This window comes from Eptatretus burgeri, chromosome 2 (genome assembly GCF_056783735.1).
Source record: "Eptatretus burgeri isolate ZD-2024b chromosome 2, Ebu_testis_v1, whole genome shotgun sequence".
NCBI classification, from domain to species: domain Eukaryota; kingdom Metazoa; phylum Chordata; class Myxini; order Myxiniformes; family Myxinidae; genus Eptatretus; species Eptatretus burgeri.
In genome coordinates, this window is record NC_140962.1 from 94,746,758 (window position 1) to 94,774,435 (window position 27,678).

General features: G+C 42.8%; 1 protein-coding gene across 2 annotated transcripts in view; it reads left to right on the forward strand.

The window, feature by feature from the left end:
• The first annotated feature begins 2,957 nt into the window (after window positions 1–2,957).
• Window positions 2,958–27,678, forward strand: part of LOC147032595 (uncharacterized) — a 102,100-nt gene continuing 77,379 nt past the window's right edge. For both annotated transcript variants that reach the window (XM_085870334.1, XM_085870335.1), the window contains exon 1: window positions 2,958–3,488. In XM_085870334.1, coding sequence (XP_085726460.1) covers window positions 3,306–3,488 — 183 coding nt within the window. In that variant the 5' untranslated portion in view covers window positions 2,958–3,305. The remainder of the gene's footprint in view (window positions 3,489–27,678) is intronic.

Here is a 27,678-nt window from a genome sequence, read left to right on the forward strand (position 1 = left end):
ACCTGTTTGTAGTGAGGATATTGAGGTCATGGAGAGATTCACTTACCTTGGCAGTGATATTCATGTCTGTGCTGGCTGTGAGGCAGAAGTCAATAGACGACTGGGTCGGGCCTGGTGAATCATGGATTCACTCGATCATGGGGTATGGCACTGTCAGTACCTGTGCAGGAGGCCGAAAATCCGAGTCTTCAGGTTATTGGTGCTTCCAGCTTAGCTCCATGGATGTGAGACTTGGACTTCTACTAGGAATCTGAGATGGAGACTTAATTCCTTTGGTACCATGTCTCTTCGGAGAATCCTTGGTTATCGCTGGTCAGACTGTGTGTCCAACAAGTGGTTGCTGAGAGAGACTCAAATGAGATTTGTTACGTGCATAGTCTATGAGCATCAGCTGCGGCTGTATGGACATGTGGCTCCTTTTTCTGACGCTGATTCTGCTCACCAGATTCTCTCTGAAAGGGAGCCTCGTGAGTGGATGCGGCCAATGGGCCAGCCACGTTCCTCATGGCTGTAGCAGATTGATCAACATCTCAAAGAGATGGCGATGTGTCAGACATCTGCCTGGGGGATGGCCAGATGGAGGCCCCTGGAGTCCTGGCCGAAAGTGGATGTCACGACGCAATTCTCCGGTGCATGCTCTCATACCTGACCTGACTGAGTCAGTCATTCAGTGAGTCAGTGGTTAGAATGAGCTTTATCTGTACTAGCAGGGTATGCTTACACATTTTAAGCAATAACAAACAGTACTTCCCTATTGTCTCGGGTTACTCACCTGCATTTCATCTTTCCTTTATTTATTTTTAATTTTTTGTTTCCATTTGTTTATATTTTCATTTACGGATGCTTTCCAATGGTTCCACAGACAGGAAAAAAGTGGAACAAATGAGTAGAGGTGAGCAATGATCCTGGATTTAGGTAGTTTCACCAGAAGGGAGTGGATGGTGGACCGTGTGAGACATACAGAAACCTGGGGAGCAAAGCACAGAAAAAGCAGAGGGTACAAGACCAGAAAGGAGGCGGTCGAAGACAGAGAGACGTCCGACGTGTCTGCGATGGCGAAGTGATCAGCCCATAGACTCAGCTTCATTGCGGGAGATTCAAAAAAATCTTAAAGACCTTGGTTTCCAAGGCGTCAGGCTGAGCATGGTGTGAGTCGAGGGAGCCAGGCCAGAGGAGAGAGAAGTACTCCATCAATCTGCAGACGAAGGCCTTGTAGGTGGATCGGAGTTCACGTGTGCCAAGGAAGGACTTTGTAGAACGGAGGATGCTGATTCTGCGATTGGCTTTTGAGGCCAACTTTGAAATGTGGTTTGCCCAAGAAAGATCATGGCTGATAGTGAGACCCAGGAGTTTGAATGACCGAACCTTTTCAAGAGGATTGTTGAGAAGGTCGATAGGAGGTTTGCCAAACTGTTATTTTCATTATTATTGTTATTTTCAAACAAACTGTTATTTTCATTTGTACGTTGCATGGTCAGTCTGTAATTCCCCGCTATAGCAATTTGTCAGAATGTAGATTGTAGAGTTTTGTTCTTTCTTATTAATTTTTACTTTGAGCCTCCTCATGCAACCATTTAACCGTTTATAAAATTTCAGTACCATGGTATCTAATTCATATAGTAATACAGTTTCACTTTCATGCATTTAACTCTGTTAATGCTTTTAAATTCCGCTTGAACGAAACCTGAATCAAAACACAAATGGCAACCATCGTTTCCGTGCGTACAGTAGCGTCATGGTCCACCCCTTCTGTTCGCACTACACAGTACCCATTCAATCACATTTGAAGACCTGAATGCAAGAAGTACTTTAGTCACAAAATAACACTTTTGAGATATTGAGGATCAAAGTTTTCAAAACATGCTGCAGATACTTTTTTTATAGGTGGCATACTATGGAGCCTGTTGCTGGTTCTAGGGGCTATACAGAGCAGACAAACCCTTTTTTGTGGAAAAATAATCCTTTATTACGAAGAAAACGAGAAAATTCGTTTTGGACTTAAGTACTTTTTGTGGCTAAATACCTCGACTTAGGTACTTTTAGCGACAAAATGGCTGGACTTGGGCACTTTTAACATACAAAGACCTTTATTGCTCATTTTTGATTGCCAAACAATCATTTTTACTACGTCTCATGGGGCTATACAGTGTACATATATCCAATACATGGGGAATCTGGGTCAGCACAGCATTGCACTGCACTGCCACACGCACAGTTTTATGAGGGCTCAAAAGCTGATGATGAATGTAGTGCCTTTTTCAGTACCAGCAAAGTATAATGCATAGAAACTACATACCTGATGCTTTGGCATCCTTCATTCTCTTTCTAGCCCAGTCTTCAGGGTTTCTTTTATGTTTTTTGCCCCCGTCATGCCTGTTATCCTCATTCACACCATGCTGTCCAGCCTCCATGGTCACCATTTTCACAGCTTGTCACGTGCATGACACATACGAGCATTTTTGATTGGACAGTCATGGACTTAGGAACTTCTTGCTCAAACATTATGGACTTGGGTATTTCTTGCACTACATTTTTAGTGAATTCAACAATGACCATATACCAATATGCAGGACTTGAGTACTTATTTTCGGGATTTTTTTGGTGTCAAAAGATGCTCCTGGCCATTAAGATTATAGTACTGGTGCCAGCTCATTTTTTTTTTTTTCAAAAATGTGACTTCAGTACTTCTTGCACCCAAGTCTTCAATTTGACGAAGAGTCACACCAAACACCAATTATAGGTTTCCAAACGACCCTGTGATTGATGCAAATTCCCGTAAACACAGAGTATAACTTTACACATAACTGTATTATGCTATAGAGCAGTGTAAGTTTGCTTTTGTGTGCATTCATTCGTTTTTTTTCTCTCCTCGTCATCGGGTCCTTGCAAGCAAAAGAATCTGAAATTCAACTTGTAGATGCCCTGGAGTCAAGGCTTGCGTGATGATGTTTTGCGTGATGACGTTTTGCTGTGAGCGAGGCATCGGGAGGATCCTTTAGACGTTTGCGTGCGCCCTCGATGCGTGCGACCTCAGTGCATGCGATATATGCTTCGGAAAGAAGAAAGACGTGGGAGGCAGATGTACAAGTGTGCAGGCAACACATAGACAATCAGATAGACGTGAGAAAACGTCACAACGTCGCTCACTCAGTTCGTGTGATTATCATAGGACGAGCATCCAGCAGTGTGTGCGCATCCATTTCCAGCATCTACGGTGCCACTAGGACTGAACATCCAAATATTCGGGGCACAGAGGGAGTTCCGTCTCTTGGGATACCCGAAGGTGCCACCACCGTTCCCCACCGATGAATGGCGATGCGCAAGAGGAGCGAAACCGCAACAACGGATCAGGGGTCAGCGCTCTGTGCATGCGGCGAAACCTGATCGGCGAGGACTTTACGGTGACCGGTCGAGTCCTGGGACTTGGGGCAAATGGAAAGGTCATGGAGTGTGTGGATAAGCTCACAGGTCAGAGGTTCGCACTCAAGGTGAGCCTGACGGAATGTTTACCCGATGGTCAAAATATCCGATCAGCGAGCAAATATATCTGATCTATTGTTCCAGAACAATACATTTTATTATCATCATTGTTATTTTTTATTATTGTCATTGTTATTTCCCTTGACAGTAAAAAAAAATGTGTTTGAGAATTACATACGACTCATTTATGAACATATTATTAATAAATATTTAATGACTATATCTATATCCAATAAATAAACAGTACGTCTGTGTGTATGTATATATATATATATATATATATATATATATATATATATATATATATATATATATATATATATATATATATACATACATATATATACACACACACAGTATATAAAATCCGGTTATGTAATTCCGTCATTCAAGTCGTGGCCAACATCTGGTGATCCGATCAAATTTCTCCAAACATCCCATTCCTGCACTGTTTCCTGAAGCTCGAGCCGAGATAGCTTGGTTGGAACCTTTCCCCATACATCCAGCACATATTAAAGGTCTGCCTCTTTCCTCTTCTTTCCTCAACCATATCCAGCATGGTTGATGTCTCCAGACTTTAGTTTCCTCCATATGCATGATGTGTCCAAAGTGTGACAGTTTCTGTGTTTGCATCAGTGCTTCTCATGTACCAATTTCCAATTTGGTGGTCCAATTTCTTCAAGCACCGATTTGTGTGTTCTTCTTGCAGTCCGTGGAATTTTTAATACTAATCTCCGGCACCAAATTTCAAAAGTGACAATCTTCTTTCTTTCTTTCTCTTCCACTGTCCATGACTCGCATCCATACGTTGAAACACCGGAGCATTCTCCAGCCTCCCCTTGGTTTGGATTGTCACATCCATTGTGTTTCCAGATTTTTCTCAATCCTCACATTACTTTTCTCCACAATGTAAATCGATTATTGATTTTTTTTTCCTCCTTCACTTTTTTTCCACTCACTTCAACCTTAGAACTCAGGAAGATGAAACTTTACACCATTTCCAGGTGACCGTCTCCCAACCTGAACACGTCGATCTTCTCAACTGACAAGATTTTTGTCTTTTTTTAGGTTTAAATAAAGACCAGCTTTTCACTTTACTTCTTCACTGTTGCAGCAGTTTCATTAAGTCTTCTTTACTTTCTACCAACAGAGTGGTGTCATCAGCATACCCTAGGTTGTTGATACATCTTCTGCCACAAGACAGATTGAACAAATAATGGGGAGAGAATGCATCCCCGTTTGACCCCTTTTCAAATTCCAAACCATTCTGTCTCTCCATACTCTGTTCTTACTGTAGCTTCATATTTAGTGTACAGTCTTCTTATCAGGCATATCAGGTGCTCAGAACGTCCCCATTTCTCTCATCATAATCCACATCCATTCCTGATCGACACAGTTGAAAGCTTTGCTATCTATAATTTAAGAGAGATGTCTGGCTGTCTGTCTGTCTGTGTCACCATTTTTCTCAGAGATGGCCAAATTAATATTCGTCAAATTTTCATCGTTCATCAGCATTGAGTGCTGGTGAGTCTATCCATCCATCAATTGGGACCATACTCTGTACAGAGCGTTGGTGCTGCGTAAGCAGTCTGGTGCTGCTTAGAGTACTTAAGCTAGAGCTTAGCTTAGTAGCTTAAGCAGTCTGGAGCTGGTGCTGCTGCGAAGCACTATTGGGCACAATCCTGGACGGGTCGCCACTCCGACACAGGATACCAACATGCTGGCACTCATTTTGCGGACCTCAGAAGGATGACAGGCAGCATCAACCTCACCTTGTATTAATTCAACAGCAGGGCAGGATTTGCACTCAGGAAACGAGGATCCCAAGCCCGCCACCCTAACCATTAAGCCAACACCAGGCATGCTGGTGTGTGTTTTAGGCAAAAATATATATCTTCTTCTTTCGGCTGCTCCCTTTAGGGGTCGCCACAGCGGATCATCTGGATGATCCGCATAGTGATTTGGCACATGTTTTACGCCAGATGCCCTTCCTGACACAACCCTGGTCGCTTCTTACGACACAGGGATATTAGGCAAAAAATATATATATACATATATTGAAAATTAAAAAGTTGGATTTTTGGGGGATTTTGTGTATTTTTTTTTTTCATCGCTCTATTTTACCTAAGCCTTTGTAGCTATATGGAAGGTAATATTGTTGCGGACGTGGAAGGTACTGCACACAACAGCCAGGTCCTTTAGATCAGCTATATCGGTAAGTATGTGTTTCGAGTTAGAGTCCAGTCCTATGTATAATGGGTGATTAATTTTACGTGCGCTGTGAGTTATTTTGTTAGTTAGGATTTATATTTCCAACAACCACAACAACGACACCTGCCTTCGCTTCCTTCCACCATCATCCACCGGCACCATTGCACACGTGCGTGTCAGCACGTACGTGGGCTGAGTCCAGTGTGCTAGGTGGGGTTTCTCTGGACGTTGGTGTGCTGGCTTCACCCCAAATATGGGCACAAGCGTTACGCTCAGGCTTCACCCCAAATATGGGCACGTGTTTCGGTCTGGCTTGGCTTCAAATATGGGCATAGAGCGTTCTCTCTGCCCAATGAGGGAGTGCGAGCGGGGGATAAAAGAGGCACGCGTGGGCCAAACGAGTGGTTGTTGAGAATTGTTTTCTGGTCTTCGGACGTCTGGTGGTCTTCTGAAGCCAGTCGTCGCCTTCCTGGGGTCCCGCCAACAAAGCGTCTTCTCTTGTGGCCTGTGTGCCTGTGATCCTGTCCCGCGAGGATCGCCTACCTGGGCTTGGAGCGGCATTGTGTGGCGGGTTCGAGTCCTGCCACACCGGATCGTCGAAGACCGTGCAAGACAGGAAGGTCTGAGAATAGGCTCTGACCTCCAGCTCGCCTTTCCTCGAGCTGGAGGCCTCCAATAAAGACCTGACGGGTCCGATTCTTTTTGGGTGTACGTGTGTGTGTGCGTTTGTGGCGCCAGTCTATTAAGTAAAACTGCATAAGTGCTTGTACATAAATTGCTATTCCTTCAGCATTCGGTGAACTCTGCCTTTATGCGTGCTCCCCTGCCCCATTATAAATAAATATCCCTTTTGCTAAATGTTCCAGCTCGTTTCTGTGTTTCTTTCATTGGCTTGGCACAGTGTGTGTTGAGACATAGCAAGGCAGTAAGTTGTTCATTTGGTCCGACGGGCCTTCGTAATCTCCGTTCGGGTTACACACGGTTCGGGCTCGGAAACGGCTCGTTCCGCTCGAGGTCCGTCGAGGGTGTGAATTCCCCGGTAGCTTTGTCCGTGTGGGTATTTAGGTATATTGAAGTTTGACAATTGACCCTACCCCACTTGGTCGAATTATTGGAGATTCATGATCCAGTAAGGGGCCCGTGCCTTTCAGACCTATCCAAAAGGCACGACCTCAATTCCGGTGTGTTCGGTGGAGCCGACTCTTCTGCTCCCTCTTGCAGTCGTGCTCGTCACCGATACCCGGCCCCATAACAATATTAAATGATCCCTGACACCATTCCTTTGTGGGTGTATGGAAGTGTTTTAGGCCGCCACTATTTTTTTTCGAAAAAAAACATTGATTTCTCAAAAATACCAACAGGATTAGAATAGCACCGGGCAATGCTGGGTACCCCTGCTAGTAATCTACAAAACAAAGATACATCTTCCTTTGATATTCCTTTCCTTTTTCATGACCCATCTCAGATTTACGATTTGATCTCTTGAACCTCTTCATCTTCTGAAACCTGCTTGATCAATGGGCATTTCTCGCTGAATGAAGTCTTCTCTTCTGTGTTCAATGATATTTAGTAATATCTTGCGAACGTGTAAAAGCAAGGCAATGGTTCGGTTATTTGAAAATTCTCTCGCATCCCTTTTCTTTGGCAATGGTATATATTGGGAGCAATCCTGGACGGGTCGCCACTCGACACCACACTTTTTTTTCATTGTTCATCATCGTGTGTTTTTTTTTTGAACTGACGACTGAATAACCAAATATTCATGGCACAAAGGCAGTTCCGTCTCTTGGGAGACGTTAAGATGCTCCATACCCTCTTAGGATACCCGAGGGATATTCAGTCCTGGTGCCACCTGATCCGCTGTGGTTGTCAGAAGAGGAACACCCGACGGATGGCACGAGGTAAAGATTTTTTGAGTCTCCACAGACGGAGAGCGTTTTTGTCTGTCACAACTTGCACTACATTTGAGATGGTATTTGAAAGGCCTTAGAGGTAATACTGACAGTATGGTATTTGAAAGGCCTTAGAGGTAATACTGACATACACTGACAGTATGGCAGAAAAGATTACATTTTGATTTGGAGTTTGACAAAGTCGCCAGACTGCGGCCTCCGGATTGGAGGTGATGCTTTGATGCAGGACTTTGTGTCCATTGGAGATTGGGGGAGTGCTCGTCATGCTACACACATTTCAATTTACCCACTGATCGCATTACATGCCTTCTGGTTGATTGGTTTTCATTCGCGGGAACAATCGTCTGGGTGGCAAATGGATGGTTGTTCTTTGCGAATTATGTGGTTTTACCGCCGAGTGAGACATAATCCATGACAATGCTCACCATTACAGCTAGGAGGTGCATTGACACACACACACACACACACACACACACACACACACACACACACACACACACACACACACACACACACACACACACACACACACACACACACACACACACACACACTGTCGTGTCCACAGGGTTAAACCCCAACCTGCATGGATGGCGAAACTTCTCCCTTGGAGGCCTTCAGCTGAGACTCTTGGAGATTAATGCGTGCGCGCGGGAAAACAGTTAAGCGCTACACCAGAATGGCACAAATACACGGACACAAGCAAATCGAATTAATTAAAGTTTAAGCACCCGCTCCCTATGGGAGCCGTCAAGGGGGTCATGTTATTATATTTATGACTATTTTACTCTAAGGGATCCCAGGATTACACACCCAAAAAATGTTTGCGATCGGTTCAGCCGTTTTTGCGGTACCTGGGAACAGACAGATGGACAGACGGTGAATTATAGTCAGATGAAAGGAAAACGTGAGGTTAACTAAATCTAAATCTAATTGAGGCTCCTCCATGCAGACTTAAATACAGACAAGGGGAAAATGAACCAAAGAAAAATCTCTCCTTTGTCCCGGCACTTAGCTGTGCACCAGGGATGGTCGTGAGGGAGCTTTGAATCAAGGCGCTTCGCAGACGCGCCCAACAAAATGGCACTGAGCTCCACTCTAGCAGCGGGAACAATGTACATCAGGCAATTCCTGAGCCGTAATTGACACCTTGAGCGGTAATTGACCACCGCGCAGATTCATTTCATGAACCAATATCCCAACTGTTCCTCTCTTGCACCTGGTCGGGCCACATGACGAGACGATTTCTGAGGCCCCGTGAGGAGGCCACGAGGCACGCTCTCCTTCTCCTCAGAAACGTACACACTTCACGGCTCTGCCGAACCATCAACGACCAATGTCCTGCTCAGCACGCGAGCCAATTCTTACAGCACGAACCTGAGAATCATGGTCTTCGTCGTGCCGAGAGCAAAAGCGAGATCCTCCGTGGCCATGACTATCTTCCTCTCCCGACCACGTATGTCCCTTCGTTCCTACTCTGCAACCTTCCTATCTGATCTGCTCCTCCCACGCCCTCTTCACGCGTCTCATGTCACGCTCATCAAACTTACGCCTCCGGGGCGTGGCCTGCTCGCACGAAACCAGAGAAGGTGGGGCCTTTGCCCCCTCGGCATGTATTGCTTGTTTGTTATCATGGTTTTAGTCATATAAACTAGGGAAAAGTCACAGGGGGGGGGGATTACATACTGGGGAAGTTATCCTTGATCGTTACATAATTAACATGGCACCACCCCCCCCCCCCCGTGTGGTGACAACACTTAAGCTCACAGTCTCCCTAAATTACATCGAGATGTCTCCTACACGTCCACGGGCCAAACAAATCTATACAATCCTATCTTTCTTATGAAATCATGAAATCCCTTCATCTACCCCATAAACATAACAATATATATATATATATATATATATATATATATATATATATATATATATATATATATATATATATATATAATCCCTCTTTCATTCATTCCTGCCACAAAAAATGTTTGTTGTGTTTGTTCCATTTATTCCCCGCCCTGTAAAGCTGTTACACTATGTCGTTTTTCTTCAGAAAATACAATTCCTACCCAGTACTTCAATTGATTTATTTTGTTTAGTTTGGGAATTTCAGTTCAGATTCACATTGTCACCCTTATCCTGCATTTATTTGCGATTTGCATATTCATATGAAGTGCTAACCCCTCCCTTGCAGTGACTGAATCATCCTTTTCCAGTAAAGCTATGTTTAATATCTCGTCTCTGAGATTTACTACAGCAGGCACAGCACAACACATAACTTTGAATTCCTAATTAAACTGTGCTGAGTAAGGACTTCACATTCGCTTGGTGATTTCTTCCAATTCAACAATATTTTATCCATTGTAACTTACAAGTTATTTTTCGATTATTGTGCCAAGCTGCGGAGAAACTTTCATATATTATTTCCAGTGTAAGTTTTGCCTGGAGATTTTTTTGAGAATGTACATGAATCGACACAGCATATTGTATGTGAGCCTATGGGTCACAGCTTCTTCAGTAACACGCTCAACTCATTTCATTAAATAATAAATAAATAAAAAACATCAAATATCAAATGGTCTGCTGCAGGTCAAGACCACTGTTGCCAAGATACTCTGATAGCAAGGGTTATAATAGATGGTTTCCCATTGCCTTTGTCGAGCTTGTCAAGACAGGAATTTAGAATTTAGCCATAATGCTGACAACAATGATCTACACTTTGCAAAAGACGCCGTGGGGTCTTTCGCAAGCAATGCTGGCATATGGGTTCTCAAGTTAACGTCTCGTCCGACGGATGGCACCCTCAGTGACTCTCTGCCCTGCCTATGAAAACACGAGGGTGACAGTTAATGAGCAAGTCGGGAGTTGAACCCAAATTAAATAGCTAAGGTGAATGTGCAAGCCCTGAGCTATCCTTACCCTGCAACTAATGGTTAACCAGCCCCAAGGAGATTTCTTAAACACACCACTCCACATTCTGTTTACCTAAATGGAAACATTTTCATGAGGATTTACAGCAGAAATTGCTGTTTCGATGTGGTCTCACGGGTAGCTCGATGCAACGATGCAGCCACGGTGTACGCCCGCGTTATTAGGTTAGTCCGATGATTGATCGAACTCATGGGATGGAATGGTCACATCATTATCATTTCAAACCTCAGCGAGGCACAGTTGAAATCCTCAATCCACATTGCTTCAAACAACATCTTGACAAGACATGTAATGGAATTTGAAAAGCCTTAGTTTATGTCGAACTGTCGTTACACTTTAAATTTGAAACTTTGAACCAAATTATATGTACATCTTACTTCATTGATGGAGAGAGGTATGGTGTAAACTCGAGTTATACAGTCTGTATTGAATGTTATAGCAAATTGTCTAGCCCTACTCGTTTTTGTCAACTTGAAGTGACCACCTGATTAAGGGTCTTGTATGTCTTCAGCATATTATGTTCAAATGGCAAGGATTAAATTTCAGGGAAAGAGAAGAAAGGATCGTAAAAGGGAAGGAGATTGCGTGGAGTTAGGAGTCTGAGCGGGGTGAGAGGAAAGAAGGGTTCATTGGAAATACAGGATGAGGCTCCTTTTTGCATGTTGAATGTGCACAATGTAAGTAAGAACAATGATTCAATGAATATATTTATTGTTTTGTCCACAAAGTCGAGGCTGTCGGAAGAGTGACATGACGGAGAGTAGAAGGTAATGCACTGACAGTATGGCAGTGGGAAAACATGTGGACGCAAGGGGGTGAACAAACTGGAGGAAGAACAAGGAGAGAAAGAAGAGAGAAGGAAATCTAGCAACTTGCCAGTAGGTATGGAGAAGTTAATGAGGATAGGAAAGATCGCAGGGAGGGGTAGAGGATGACCTGAGATGATGGTGCAGTGCCAGCTTGAAGCCTAAAATGGAAGAATGGGATTGAATAGACTGAAGAAGGAGGTCCCGCAAGTAAGAGAAGTGAAACAAAGGAGTCGAGGTGAACAGTGAGTTTGCATTTTTTTTTTTTTTTGAGTTTGGCAAGGAGGGGGTTACTCGACGGACATGTGCAAGCTGAAGGGACTGGAGGGAGGTGGAGGGATGAAAGAGCAGAGGGAGTAAGACTTGAAAAGAGGTGGTAGAAATAAAACGTCACCAACCTGTCTGCGACGAGAGGTCGCAAGAGCTGCACCTCAACTTGAAACGAGTGACTGCTTCATTTAACTGTTGACCCCACACTTGACAACATGGCATCTGTCACAACAACTCCTTACCACAGCCTAACTTTATGGCACCACCTGACATGTCACAAAATTTTGCAACAAGCACACTTATGGCACCTTGTATCCTCTCAATGGCAATCATTCTACATCTGCCACCTCATTATTAGCAACCATAATTTTTTTTTCTGTTGTATACATTGTCGAGGCTCGTATAAGAGCGAACACACAGAACATAAACAAGGGTTGCAGGAGACAATGGGGGGGGGGGGAAGTGTGGAACAGAGACATGAGGAGATCTGTGGAAGGGAGAGGGATAGGGTGGGGTACACAGGGTAAACAAGATGGACACTACAGGGATTTTCAGGAAGGAAAGCAGGGAATTTGAAGGAGGTGGGTATGGGGTGGATTAACGGGGGTAGAAAAGATCGTGGTTTTGGATGGGGCAAGATAAAACATGGCAGTAAACAGCTGTTTTGAAGACCTGGAGGGAAGAGTGGAATTGAAGAGGGTGTGGGAGTTTGTTCCAAAGGTAGGAAAAAAAGAGGAATGAAAGAGTGAAGGTGAGCAGTGATTCTTGATTTTGGTAGTTTTACCAGAAAGGGGATGCTACCGGACCTTGAGCGTCCTGTGGACATATGGGCGGGACAGATAGCAGATAGAGCGGGGGGGAGGGGCAAGGCCGAAGAGGAGACGGTAGAAGATAGACAGACCACCGACCAGCCTGTGGTGAGAGAGTGAGAGGCCCAAAGACTCAGCCACATCGCGGGAGATACCAATGATCCTAAATGCCTTGGTTTCCACAGCATGAAGCCAAGAAAGGTGAGAAGCAGGAGCACCAGCCCAGAGGGGAGAGCAGTACTCCATCAGGCTGTGGGCGAAAGCTTTGTAAGTGGTCAGGAGCTCAGGTTGGCCGAGGAAGGACTTTGCACGACGGAGGATTCCCAGTCAGCGACTGGCTTTGGAGGCCAGCTTTGAAATGTGGCTTTCCCAGGAAAGATCGTGGCAGATAGTGGGACCCAGAAGCTTGAATGAAAGGACTTCTTCAAGAGGATTGTTGAGAAGGTAGGTGTGGGGGGCATGGGGGGGGGATTTCCAGACGGTCTGTTCGGTGAAACTGGAAGTGGACTAATAAACTCATCACCTCCACATCAAGCATTCTGCTTCACTTCCCTCCTAGTACATTACATCTAATGTGGTGTCAAACGATCTATACAATGGCTGTAAGGTTTGTATTTTAATCTGATTTTACCCTCGCCGAAGGAGAGGGTATTGCGTTTAGTTCCGTTTGTTTGTTTGTCTGCACAAAACCTTCGTACTTTTCTCCACAAGCACTTATCGGATTGAGACGAAATTTTCACCATAGGTGCGACTACTCATATAGAATGTTTTAATTATAATTTGGACGTCATAGGTCACGTGGTGTCGTGGCTATGTTGGAAAAACAGAAAAAACCTTTGGACCTCTGTATCTCCGAAACCGCACCAAGGAAAAAATTGACACTTGGTACACGGCAAGCACTCCGCATGGGGAATAAGTGCGATTTTTTTTTATGATGTCATAGGTGCCTTCGTTTGACGTCATAATTGCATAATGCAGGACGCTACATCTGATCAGTATGAAAAATTTTGAGGGTCATCTAAGGATAAAATGGTCCACATAAAAAAAAACTTGATGACGTCATTAGTCACGTGATTCGGCAGCTATATTGTTTAACAAAAAAAAACCTTCACACGTATGATCGTCTATCCATGAGGAACATAAGGTTCACATATTATGATGTCTTCGGTCACATATTTTTGGCAGCCATGTTGGATTTACCCTCAAACCGATGAACAATCTTATCCAGAACGGCTTGGCAGATTGATGGGAAACTTCACAGAAATGTTCCCCACGCCCTGGCTGTACAAATTTAAGGAATAATTGATAGGTCACATGGTTTCCCAGCCATATTGGATTGAAGAAAAATATTAAATATTGTTTTCTCCGGAACCACTTTATCAATCGATGTGAAACTTCACATTTATAATCTAGGAGAGATTGGGACTGTATATGTTAAATTTCAACTTGATCGGATTTTCACATTCTCGGATTTTTTTTTGAATAAGGCTCATTTGGCTGTGCCTAGATGAGTTTGAGGGTAGAGGAGTAGCAGCTGAAATGTAAAACCTATCCAGGTTCCTCCTGATGACTTTATCGTTGCTTTTTGCTCATTTGGGTTCTTTCTGATGACTACCATGTAGGACTGTACCTCTTTGATCTTCCATTTGATTTAACTTCAATTAATTTTAATCCCATTCTAAACTCAATTGAATAACAATGATAATCGTCATGGGTCAGGGTCAGGTGTCCTATCAAAGCGGGGTTGCATCAAACCGGGACGTCTTGGTACCCGGTCATCACTGCCAGCAGTTATGAAGTGACAGTTCTAAATATAAACACACCAGTACACAAACACCACATAAAATATACAACACAAAACTACACCAACACCACACAAAACAAGTTTGGGTGAGGGTCTGCAATCTCTGATTGCTCTTTCTTGTTTTGGTCTTGTCCTGATCCACCCTGAAGGGCAGAAAAAGCAACCAGTTCTTATGTGACCATTCGTTTTCATGATCATGCATTCTGGTCTTCGGGTCAAGGTGCGTGTGCATTGCTTGGAGAAACTTTACCTTGGTCTTCAAACCAAAATGCTTGTTTTATGTTTATAATGGCTGTATTTATTTTCTTATTTTTACATAAAAAGGCATTTCTCTGAACAGAGAAACATTTGTCCATGACAAAAGCGACAAAAGTCTGGCTGAAGCATTGCCCACTTGTGCTTGTTCCTAATTGCTTTTTTAGGAGAGATTTGTCTTAGAATTGCATCACATAACCAACAACAAGAAATCATCAACAATGGCATTAAATAATAACAAATCCATTGTAACATTGTAATTCTGCACACCGAGACTCCGGTTTATCAAAATAAAAGTGTCATTTGATAAAAGTCAAAAACGAATTTTCACAAACATGAGTTTACAATAGATCAAAATGTAGGAAAACATCTTCTGGAAAATGCAGGATTTTAAAACGTTTCGCAATGGCTTTTCGATGCCAAGCAACATTAAATCGATAACATCATCAGCTGACTGACCCGGAGGCAGCGCGGAGCTTTGTGTGATGGGTTACAAGCTAAGCAAGCAGAAGAGTTCCCACAAATTTGCAATCGCTCAATACTTCTTCCAGGTAAAGACCATCGTATTGTCTTAAGATGACTGTAAAGCCACATTTTGTAAGAATTTAGTTTGTGGCATGGAAGGTTATTATTTGATCATGAGGACCACACAAATCTGGCAAATTACAATGCACCATGGAAATTATCTACCTTTAGGTCTGTCTCTATCTATCGATCTGTGTATGTGTTTTATCAGATCGCACGATTTATTCTGAAGTGGTTCATGAGATCGGAGTAGTGTGGGAGCAAAAGAAAAAAAAGAGAACTGGCAAAAAGAAAACTATTGTGAGGTTTGGAAAGGGCAACCAGCCAACTACGTGGGATGATAACTGCCATGTCAAACCACAGCAATAAATAAGTATTCTAACAACACAGAACACATAAAGGAGGACAGGGATGAACCATGTGAAATGTTTAACAGAGGAGTGAGCTTTAAGACCACTGTAGAGAAATAATAAGTTAAGTCAGTAAAGGAAGATCCAGTGGGTGGGGAAAGAGGGTGCAGTTCTGGGTTCTGGCATGTATGTTTGCTGTATGTGTAAACTGTTTCTGTTGAGTGGATACTGGCTGCTGTGAACAATGTATTGCATCTTACGTCATTGCTTCCACCGTTATAGGTATTGCCTTTTTGTCAGTAGTTTGGGAGAGCTTCCCTGCACAAGTGTCGCTGGGTGGACAGATTTTGGGCGCCGTGTCTATATACATCACCGTCGTGTAGATCTCATGGAATAGTGATTTGCATGACTGGCACGTATGATTATAAGCAATAATTTTATGTGCATCACTGGAGTATGTGGTCATATGCAGGTTTGCTCCATACATAGTAACATCATGCCCAAGGATATTTGAGATTAATCTGTAAAGCAGGCATGTATATCAACATGAACTTCTAGATGTCAGTACTCAGTATGCAATGCACTGAGAGTAGAGCATACATGTGAGCTAAGATGGCTAAGTCGGTCGAGTGGATACCCGTACTCTCAAGCTGACAGGTGGTTTAATTCGGGGTCTAATTGCACCACATAAGCAAATGAGTAATACCACCTTAATTCTAAAAAAATAATTTGCAAGCTGAATATATACAAGAATATAAAGTAATTGGCACGGAATAATAAACATCCAATGACAATCGCTAATTTAAGGCGATGAGCCAGAAAGAGAAGCTAAAGGACAAGTGGAAATAATATGAACAGTCCCAAGTGGGACCAACTCTCGTCTCCCAATGGAGGGTGATTGTAGTCGGGCTGCATTAGGTGATAAAGTAGATCTTAGGGGTCGTAATGGGTCTTATGGTTCTAAAGGGTCTTTGGGGTCTTAGGGTTCTCAAGGGTCGAAAGGTCCTTCGGGTTCTAGAGGGTCTTTGGGTTCTTAGGGGTTTTAAGTTTCTCAGGGTTTTAAACGATTTTTGGGGTTCTTAAGGGTCTTATGGTTCGAAAGAGTCTCAGGGATCTTGGAGTCTTAGGGTTCTAAAGGGTCTGAGTGGTTCTTAAGAGGTCTATAGGGTCTTAAGGAGTCTAAAGTGGTCCAAAGTATGGAAAGTGTTTTAAAAGGACTAAAAGAGTAAAAGGACTAAGAGAGACTAAAAAAGACACAAAGGACTATCCCCTCTCTGTCCTCCCCTCCCCATTTCTTTCTCGTTCTTCAAAGCAAGAGGGCATTAATGACGTTTAAGAGGATAAAATTAAATTAATAGGTTAAATTAAATAATGATTAAGATCCAATTAAATTAAGAGGATTAAGAGGTTGAAATGAAATAATGAGGAAACATCGATGACGGAATGTCTGGCGATATGCAATGGACAGACAAACATAGATTACATTTTGAGTTAATTAGTTAATTATCTCACCACTTGAATGGAAATTAAATGAAAGGGATACATGAGTTTTTGTGCATCCATCCACATCATGAATCACCAAGCCGAGTTTCAAAATAATCCGTTGAGCTGCCTCGAAGTAGGGGGAGAAAATGTTTACAGACCCACTGCTGGAAGGAATGGCAGACTGACTGACTGAAGGACATTGTTATGGCTCCAACAGCTCTTCTTGACTTCTTGTAGATGAGCTAACACTCAAATGGGAGTGAAAGATTGAAGGGAAAATAATAACAAGTCTGAAGACGACGATGGTTCACGAGCGGTATTTGACGATGTAGATTGTTTCAGAAGTCAAGTATGAGACAATGTCATAATGTTTGACCAAGTTATAAAAATGATCAACATGATGTGGTACGAGTGATGGGTTATTAGCTGCAAAATGTCGAAAACCCGGTTTCGTTCAACAACTTTCAAAATTTGACCTTTGCATAACCTTTAAAGGTCACAAAACAATGTTGTGGACATTAAAATAAGGAAACAGGATACGCACTATAGCTTATTGGAGTTAGTTCGTCGAAGAAGGTCGAAAACCCGGTTTGATTCCCACAACTTTGAAAATTTGACCTTTGTGAACTTTAAAGGTCAAAGGTCAAGGATTATGACCTTTGGTGCAAAACTTCCTCTGGAACATTCCAGGAACAATACAACGTCATATAGGCTATATGGCATTTCACACTCCTCGGATTATCTATACTTTGATGAAATCAGCGTAAAAACAAACTTGAAGGCGGCGCCACGGGCAAGGTGTTCGAGATAGAGAAAAATGGTTTGAAGACTTTAGGTGGGGAATGACCTCAAGATTATACATAAAAAATATTGTCACCCTCGCTCTCAAAGTTTGGGCGGTCGTACGAGTTTTATGTCAAAATTCGCAATTTTCTAAGTTTGTGACCTTGTGACCTTGACCTTGGGATGAAAATGAAAAATCGAGCTCCGTGGGGCTATGCAGTTACCAATGGGCTAACCAAATACCGAAACCCCTGCCAGATTCGACAAACCCCTCAGAGAAGTTGGATTTTTATGTCAAAATTCGCAATTTTCTCATGACCTTTGGAGGAAAATGAAAAATCGAGCTCCGTGGGGCTATGCAGGTGCCATTGGGCTAACCAAATACCGAAACCCCTGTCAGATTCGACAAACCCCCTTGGAGAAGATGCAAATTGAAATCGGCTACCCCCTAAAAACACATGTTTTTTGGGCGTGGCTCCGCCCATAATGGGCGAACCACGCCCATTCTCAGGAAAACACAACGAGATCATGATATAAATCTCCCACCAAAATGTTGTCAGGATCGGATCAAAACCCACGGAGCTATGCTCGGGACAGACAGACAAACAAGCCAATAGGCGGACATGGGTAGTCGACTACCCAATATAACCTGACGTGATGGGCCTGTTCGATGGGGAATGACCTGAGGATTAAGCACAAGAAAATTCATGATTCTAGCTTCAAGGGTTAATGCTGCAGACTGTTTTTCCATTAAAATACCCCCACATTTAGAGGTTTTTCGGCCGTTGCTAGGCAACGGAGGGGTCTGTAGCAACAGTTCTTTCTCACTCATAACTACGACATACCATGAACCTACCATACCAGTTTCATGTATATCTGACTCATAGTCTCTGAGACATAACGAACTTCGTTTTTTTATTGTTTTCGACCAGGGTTCATTCAAAGTCTATCTTCTCTGACAGTTTTCATAGGAGCGGGCTGGAAATTTTTGTCAAGGAGGCTGAATGTGTTGCCCACAAACGATCATAGTTTGATTTTTGAATTTCGATTTTTTTTTTTTTTTGAAAATTTCAAAGGTTAGGCAACCGAGGGGTCCACAGCAACGGTTCTCAAACGCGCACAACGAGGTCATGGTATGAACCTACCACCAGAGTTTCATCAAAATCGGCCTACGATTAACGGAGTACTGGCCTGGACAGACAAACAGACAGACAGACAGACATAACGACGGAAAACCTGACAATAAGGGTTGATCGATTTAATACCCAACATATCGACGGAAATACTGATAATAAGGGGAGAAAAAAAAATCTCAAATTTTTTTTTTTTTCGACTACATCGACTACCCAACAGACAGACAGACAGACAGACAGACAGACACACACCAATAACGAATATAGTGGTCACATTTTTTTCGTGAAAATATTTTTTCGTGAACCAATTATTTTTTTCGTGAACCAAAAGGAATGGAGATCTGTTGGGAGGTTACTGATACTGAAGGACATGGGTTGTGAGAGCCTGGAAAACCTTTGTGGTGATGACACTCTGTCGACATTGGTGGGGAAGCCCCGAGTGCATCAGCAGCATGTAAAATTGTGACTGTGGCAAACATTTGAGGGCATTAGGGGTCTGTATAAGAGCAGGGTAAAATTGCAGATTTATGAAATGCCACTGATCCAAAACTACCACCACTTTCTCCAGGAGGACATACTGGACATTGCTGTGCACCACAGCAATTTAAATGAAGCAACTGTGAAAGTGAGATGCAACTCTTATCTCCATGGGTGCTCTGTCTTGAATACCCCACGTCTCAGCTCCTGGTGTTCAGTATCATAGTTATCCCAAGTCTGTCTCTCTGTCTTTCTCTCCCTTAAATCTCCTCTGCTCAAGTTCCATGCATAGTCCTTATTGAAACCAGTCTCCCAATCAGGCATGGAGGCTCAGGTTTAGCCATAGGGAACAGCATTGCAAATGAATGTTCAAATGTCCAGCCTGCTTCCCAAGCTGGCACTATATGCAAGCAATGGTGGAAAAGTCGAGAATAAATTACTATTGATCTACAAATAAAAATACCACCTGTTGACCAGGTAAAGCTCACCCTGCACTTAATAATGTAATATTTGCATTTGTAGTTTAATAAATTATTGCAAACGAATAATATATGACGTCATTTTACTAACTGTGTTGAGGAAATCACCATTTTCATGATGAATTGAACACCCTTGACTCCAGCTGGAATTTAAACCCACTGTACTGGGTTGTTGACTGCGGTTGGCAAGGTAGCCTCAAGCCGAAGATCCTTGAGGTCTGTGCACTCACCTTTGAGATGTGTAGTCTCGGTTTGAATCCCGATCCAATTATAAAATGTCATCCCGGTGTTTCACAGGTAGAGTGATTCATCAATGTGTGTGTCGTCTCTCGGATGGATATCAAATGGGATTCCTGTCTGCCGGCATTAGTTGGTGGACGTTAAAGATCCCACGGTGTCCTTTGTGAAGAGTGGGCGAGCTATTGCAATCACCATGAACAAATGATAAATTCCTGCCCTATCAGTCGAGTATGCTGCATCAGAGTGGTGACCCATTTTGGAAAGTAACCCTCACCAAAGAAACTGCTCCAGCACATTGCCTAACAATAATCACAATTTATTACCGAATACCATCTTCTGACACATTTATTGTTCTTATTTGCATTGGGGGGGGGGGGAATGTTTATAATCTTCAAGTGTTCAACTTTAATTATGCATACAAATTGAGCTTATAAATAAGACTGTTCTTTTTGCTTGAGTCGAACAATCTGTCAAACTAATTTGTCATCTCTACACCAGAGAAAATCTCAGCACATGTGGCGAGTGGCCAAGTAATGAAAGTATTACTGTTTCAATTAAATTTTGCAATTAAAGTGGTAATTTGGCTACTCAAATTTTGTGGTGCCTTAATTTGCGTTTTATGGGATGGATGCAAAGAATGGAACTTTATTATCTATTATTTACTATCAAATACAACCCATCGCTTCACTGATGGGAATATTAAGGGGAGGGGGTGGGAGAGAGAGGAGTGGGGAAAGGGAGAAAGGAGAGAACAGAGGGAGAGATATGGGAGAGAGGAGGGAGGAAAGGGAGTGAGAGGATTGGTGGGGGAGGGAGGAGGGGTGAAGAAGGGGAGAGCTGGGGGGTGGGGGTGGGGAGAGTGATGCCTCATCACACATCACTGTACACTCCAGGAGGGGTGGGAGCGAGGAGGATAGGGGAGAGAGAGGAGGGGAAGGGGGTGTTCAAAACTTGTGTCTGGCAAGGGGACTTGAGGGGGAAATGTGGGGGGGGAGGGGTTCTTGGCTTATGTTTGGTAGTGGGACTTGAGGGGAAGCGGCGGGGGGGGGAGGATGGGAGAGAGAGAGAGAGGGAGAGGGATGGGAGAGAGAGAAGGGGAGAGAGGAGAGAGGGAGAGGGGGTATGTGACATCCAGTTTAATGCCCATCCGAGAGATGGCACACAATGATGAATCACCCTGCCTGTGAAACACCGGGATGACAGTTTATAGCTGGGTTGGGACTCAAAACCAGGCAAGAAAGCATGTAGAAATTTCACCAAATATGGAAGCTGAGTTTCTCCTTTGGGAGGAAATGACACGGATATGGTTATTTTTGACTGTTACTGTATCTAATGATGGATCAGTTAAAGCTCACAAAAATAACTAATAATAAGGGTATTGCATTTGTGCTGGTGGCGTTTTGACAAGCTCTATGCAGCTTAACACAAGAAGCCATTTTTGTTTCAATCAATTTCCCAAGGACATTTTTCCAGGGGTCATCATTATCATTTTGTATGCAGCACATGGCTGTTGGTTTGCATCGATGCTGGGAGTGCAGCAATGCCGCTGACCTATTTGGAAGTTCTCCAAGCTGCAGGCCAAAATTTCCTCCTCTTCCTGAAAGATAACGTGACGTCCATCTTTCACATCCATCAACGAATGCTGGCGGACGTGTCCTCCGACTTCATATCCGTCCGAAGAACGATGCACACATTGATGTCTCACTTTGCATGTGAAACACAAGGATGACAGTTTATGGCCAGGGCAAGATTCGACCCCAGACTAGACAGCTCAGAGGAGAATGCACACACCTCTTGGCTATTCTACCAGCCCTTTTATGATGGAAATAGAAGTGGAAAAAAATGAAGCCTTTTTTTCAGGGCCTCCCAGGATTTTTCTTTTTCTCCCAGGGTACCAAGCTAAATGTATAATAAAATATTTGCAATGGAAAGCGTTCGATATTCTACATCTACATATGATAGCAAGTAGGATAGCTGGTTTGCCATCCCTTCTTGCTTTACGATACAATATCTTCTGCCCATGCAACACTGGAATGAAGTTTCACTTGAGTGCACGTACATGTTCAGTATAATCAGACTCATTAGCAATCCACCATCGATTTAGAGGCCATCTACAGTATTGGTTCACGAGTCAGTAAGTGACCACTATATTAGTTATGTGCGTGTCTGTCTATCTGTCCTGAGCATAGCTCCATGGGTTTTGATCCGATCTTGATAAAATAAGGGTGCAAGGTTTATATCATGATCTAGTTGTGTTTTCCTGAGAATGGGCGTGCTGCACCCATTATGGGCGGAGCCACACCCAAAAAAGCATGTTTTTAGGGGGTAGCCGATTTCAAGTTAGATCTTCTCCGAAGGGGTTTGTCGAATCTGGCAGGGTTTCGGTATTTGGTTATCCCAATGGCACCTGCATAGCCCCACGTAGCTCGATTTTTTCATTTTCATCCCAAGGTCAAGGTCACAAGGTCACGAACTTAGAAAATGTCAAAAAAAAATCAATAAGTTGGGCATCGAGCTCCTAGGGTTTTCAACTGTTTCGAATGAAAGTTGGTATGCAAGTCGTGCTCTTCAAGTACTACAACTTTCATCATTTACGTTTTTCCCGATTCCCGCCAGTTTCCCCGTGGCGTCCCATCGAAGGTCAAAATTTTTTTTAAAAAGGCGAACCGTTTACATCGCGCGTGAACCATCGCAGTCTCCAGACTTGTTAATTTTAAGATCAAAAGGTCAACACAGGCCTAATTTCTAAAATTTATAGATCGGGCCAAAAACTAAATATATCACGATATCTCAAAAAGTTGTGGACGAGTTATGACAAAACAAGGTGGATGAGTTAAAGAGGTGACAAGTACAAGTGGATTGGATTTTGGTTCAGATCCAGCCCATCAGTGGGATACAAAATGTGAACTGTTCCACCTCGCAGAGGTATGCACTCTTTCGAGTGCCATTCAACTTTGTGCTGTTTTGCCAAGTTGCCACCGAGTGATTTTTCATTTTTCCGTTTATGTGCAGGATATCTCAAACTGTTGTTAATGGATTCAAATGACATTTGGAGGGCAAGTTGGGTGTGCAACAAGGACGAACTAATTAAATTTTGTTGAAGATCCGGATCCAGATCTGACAACTCGAATTTTTCAAGTGATTCTTCACCATTGATGAGAGATTGAGCTAAAACAATATGGAGTTCAATATCTCAAAAAGTTGTGGACGGATTCAGACGAAACTTGGTGGACATGTTAGGTGTGTTACAATGACAAATGATTCAATTTTGGTGAAGATCCGGATCCAGATCTGGATGCGATAATTTTTTAATTTCCAAAATGATTCTCCACTAGTGAGAGATGGGCCCAAAAACGATAATATTGCATGACATTTCAAAAAATGATTGGGCCTGATATGTTCTACTGGATCGGATCAAGCATTACATGGTGGAGGTATGCACTCCACTGAGTGCCCTTCTAGCTCCTCCCGTTTCTCCCCTGTCATATCACTTCCCTTACTATTCTCAATTCACTTCTGACTATTGGTGAATTTGATGAGGGCTGCATTAATGCAGAGGAGTTTGACTGCTTTTGACAACATCCATAACACAGAGAATCAATATCTCAAGATACATACTTGAGACAGCACAACATACAGGTAGTGGACAAAAAAAAATGGAAACACCAATATAAAGTCACTTAAGAGGGTGTTGGGCCACGATGTGCGGTCAGTCTGGCCTGCAGGTGCCGTGGCAGAGTCCACCAGCATCTGGAATTGTGCAGGAGGGATGCGACACCATTCTTCCAGGAGAAAGTCAATCAACTCACACCTGTTTGATGGAGGTGAAAACGCCGTCTCTGGCGTTGCTCCAGAATATCCCATAAATGCTCGATTGGGTTCAGATATGGTGACGAAGAAGACCATGACACATGGATAACATCAGTGTCATGCTCAAACCATTGCCCTTTGCTGATGATGTTTTTCCTTCAGAGTTCCATGCTGACCTCACCTTGGACTCATGAAACACCAGCAAGTTGAGTTGTCTTTGTCACTGAAGCTCCCGTCCAACGCACCTCAACAATCACCCCTCTTTCAAAGTCACTGAGGTGTCCCCTTGCAGACATGCTAGCCAAAATTATAGGCAACCAGGTCTGTGCAGCATTTTTATACATGACCCTAAGAATTCTGGGATGTTATTTGCTTAACTTACACATGGGCCACACCGATGTTGAAGCCGTTGCTATCAATATACTTTGGTGTCCCTCATTTACCTAAGTGTTTCCAACTTTTTGTTTTGTCCACTACCTGTACATGCAATACCCACACATCATCAAATCCAATTCTGGTCTTCCTTCCATTTATGCCTGTGTCCTTGCACCCCTCTATCCCCAGATCTTTCTGCTGTGTAATATGCTCAAAAACTTTCCCTTGCATTATGTCGTCCCTTTATATATTATTACTGCCCATGCTCAATACCAGCTTACATTCGCTCATGTCCATAAACAGATACTGTAGTCGTAAGTCTGGTGTTGGCTTAACTGTTAGGGTGTCTGATCTAAGATCTTAGGGTCTTGAGTATATATGTCTAGATGTCTAGTCTGTTGAATTAACACCAGGTGAGTTGACTCAGCCTGCCATTCTTCAGAGGTTGGCAAAATGAGTATCGGTGATATGATAACAGGGGGCGGGGGGGCATTGCATCAGTGGCACAGCTTTGCCCCTAGAAAATTATGCTGCCAAGCAGCCACAGGCTGCATATGAATAAGTAAATTAAATAAAAAGTAATGGTGGCTGAAAATATATGTTGAAGCCACTACATTTGGTGCTTTTCTTGGATTTTTAAGGTTGGGGTTAGGACCTTATAGGACCCCATTATTGTTTGTCGATTTTGAAAATGGAATCAATCGGTGCTATTTGCCGATTTTGATGTAGTTCGTTTACCAGCAATTGGATTGGAAGGCTGGTAAGATGGCCTTGAGGTGTGCACACTCGCTTTTGAGCCATTTAGCCTGGGTTAGAATCTCAACCCAGCTGCAGACTCTCATTCTGGTGTCTCGCAGGCAGGGCGAGGCATGAATGTGTGTGCCGTCCATCGGATGGACGTTAAACTGGATGTCCCATCTGCCAGCATTAGTTGGAGGATGTTAAAGATTCCATGGTGTCCTTTGCGAAGAGTAGGCAGCTATTGTTGGCACCCTGAACACGTTTCAAATTCCTGCGCGAACCTTCAGGGGGCGTTGCATCAGCAGCGGAGCAGCGAAGTCATGCGCTGCACATGAAAGAAGAAGCAACAGCAATTGGTAATTGCCGCAATGTCGACCAACCATGGCCGCTTGTCAGGATCTAGCAGTACCTGATTCGGATTTGCTGCTGTCCTCCATAAAGTCTGCAGATTTCACCACAAATCATTGCAAAAATGAATGCGTTTCTTTATTAACATCTCCATTATTTCATTTCCCAAATGTTGGCATCTCGACTTTTCTTATACCCCCTGTATCAGATAGCGTCGAATTGCTGTGCATGTCTTATATTTGTAAGTACGATCTGCCCTTCACATTAAGGCCTGCTATAGACTGGAACTTTGTCTGCTGCATTATCACTTGTAATTCTGTCAAACCCAAGAATATGGTTTTGGAAACTAGTGAAGAGCAATATCTCTCTCATAATCTTCAACACGGTCGTTGCCTGTATCCAATCAGATTTTGTGAATGTCTTTATTAGACATTGGAAGCATTTTACTGCCCATCACAAATTGATCCGACAGCCTGAAGAATCAACCATAATGTGTGGACTTGCATCGCATTTGGACCAAGCCAAGTGGAACAGGTAAATTACCAGCAACTGAAATTTTTTTTGAACAACAATCTAAAAATGACACGGCACTTACGAGACGAGCCTAGCTTCCAGAAACTTAGCATTAAAACCCTTAGCAGTGCAAGCTAGCTTCAGCTGGATTTGAACCCTCAAACCCCCAACCTCGAGGATCCCAGTCCAATCGTCTCACGATTTGGTGAACCCCTTCCCCAAAATTGGCACATTGTGTTTGTTTGCTTCTGTCTACTTCTGCAAAGTGTCTACTTCTGCAAAGTCAGACCCCAGAAGATCGAAATCTGCGACACTGTAGTAGCGGTCACTTACAAACAATGTTGATTGTTCTTTCGAGAAAAAACAAGTAGTCGAAGAAGAAAAAAAGATTTGTTCTATTTATCTTGAATTTATGATACCTTCGTAATATTTTCTTTAATCTTGCTATTTTCTCATTTCTTTTTTAATTTCCCCTTAAAATTTACTTTTTCCCCTGCTTTTGTTATCTTTATAACCTCCGCCACCGAAGGTGAAGGAGGTTGTGTTTTCACCCCATTCTGTCTCGATTGTGTAATTCTGTCTGTTCGTTTGTCGCCTACAGGTCATAATTTTAAACCGGTCTTCACGAAACTACACCACATGGTGGAGTTTGTCATAAGGAAGAAGTCTATTATTTTTGAGGTCAAAAGGTCAACATAGGCCAAAGGTCAATAACTTAGGTGACATTTCTACAATCCTCAATTTTCATCCGATTGACTCAAAATTTAAAGATTTATATTTCAGGTCACTGAATTCAACCAGCCAATTATTTTTGAGGTCAATATGGATTAAAAGATCAACATAGGCCCAAGGTCAACAACTAAGGTCGTATTTCTAAAATCCTCAATTTTCATCCGATTGACTTGAAATTTGAAGAGGATTTATATTTCTGGTCAATTAAATCAAGAAACCAATTATTTTTGACATCAATGTGGACCAAAAGGTCAACATAGACCCAAGGTCAACAACTAAGGTGGTGTTTCTAAAATCCTCAATTTTCATCCAATTGACTTGAAATTTGAAGAGGATTTATGTGTCAAGACAAAGAATTCAAACTGTGAATTATATTTGAGGTCAACATCAACCAAAAGGTCAACATAGGCCCAAGGTCAACAACTAAGGAGGTATTTCCAAAAATCCTCAATTTTCATCTCATTGATTTGAAATTTGAAGACGATTTGCATATCAGGTCACTGAATTCAACCACCAATTATTTTCGAGGTCAACATTGGCCAAAAGGATAACATAGGCCTAATTTCTAAAATTGTCAATTTTCATCCGATTGACTTGAAATTTGAAGAAGAGTTGCGTATTTGGTCATTTAATTCAACCGCCAATTATTTTTAAGGTCAAATTTGTTTTATGGATTTTGCAAGTATCATGCTCTGTACGACATCTTCTTCTTTACTTGTTTGTCTGTGTGTTTTTGTGCAGGATATCTCGAAAAGTTGTGGATGAATCTGGATGAAATTTGGTGTGCAAGTTGAGTGTGTGATAAGGACGAAATGATTAGATTTTGCTGAAGATCTGGATCCGAATCTGGATACGAGAATTATTTAATTTCTTAAGTGATTCTTCCCCATTGAGAGATCGGGCCAAAAACGATATATTACTGTATAGCATGATATTTCAAAAATATATTGGGCCCGATATGTTCTTGGAGATCAGGCATTATGTGGTGAAGTATGCGCTCCACGGAGTGCCCCTCCAGTTTTTTTTATGAATTGGCATGTGGTGTACAAGTTTAGGAAATACAAGATTTACTTCCTCCTTCCAGACAATGAAAAGTGCATTCTGAATCTGTGCTTGGCATACATGGGAGGTTTTTGAGTCTAAAGACATCAATACATGCTACCCTTTTAGGTGAGTGCTACCCTTAGAGGTGCACTGGTGCATGCTAC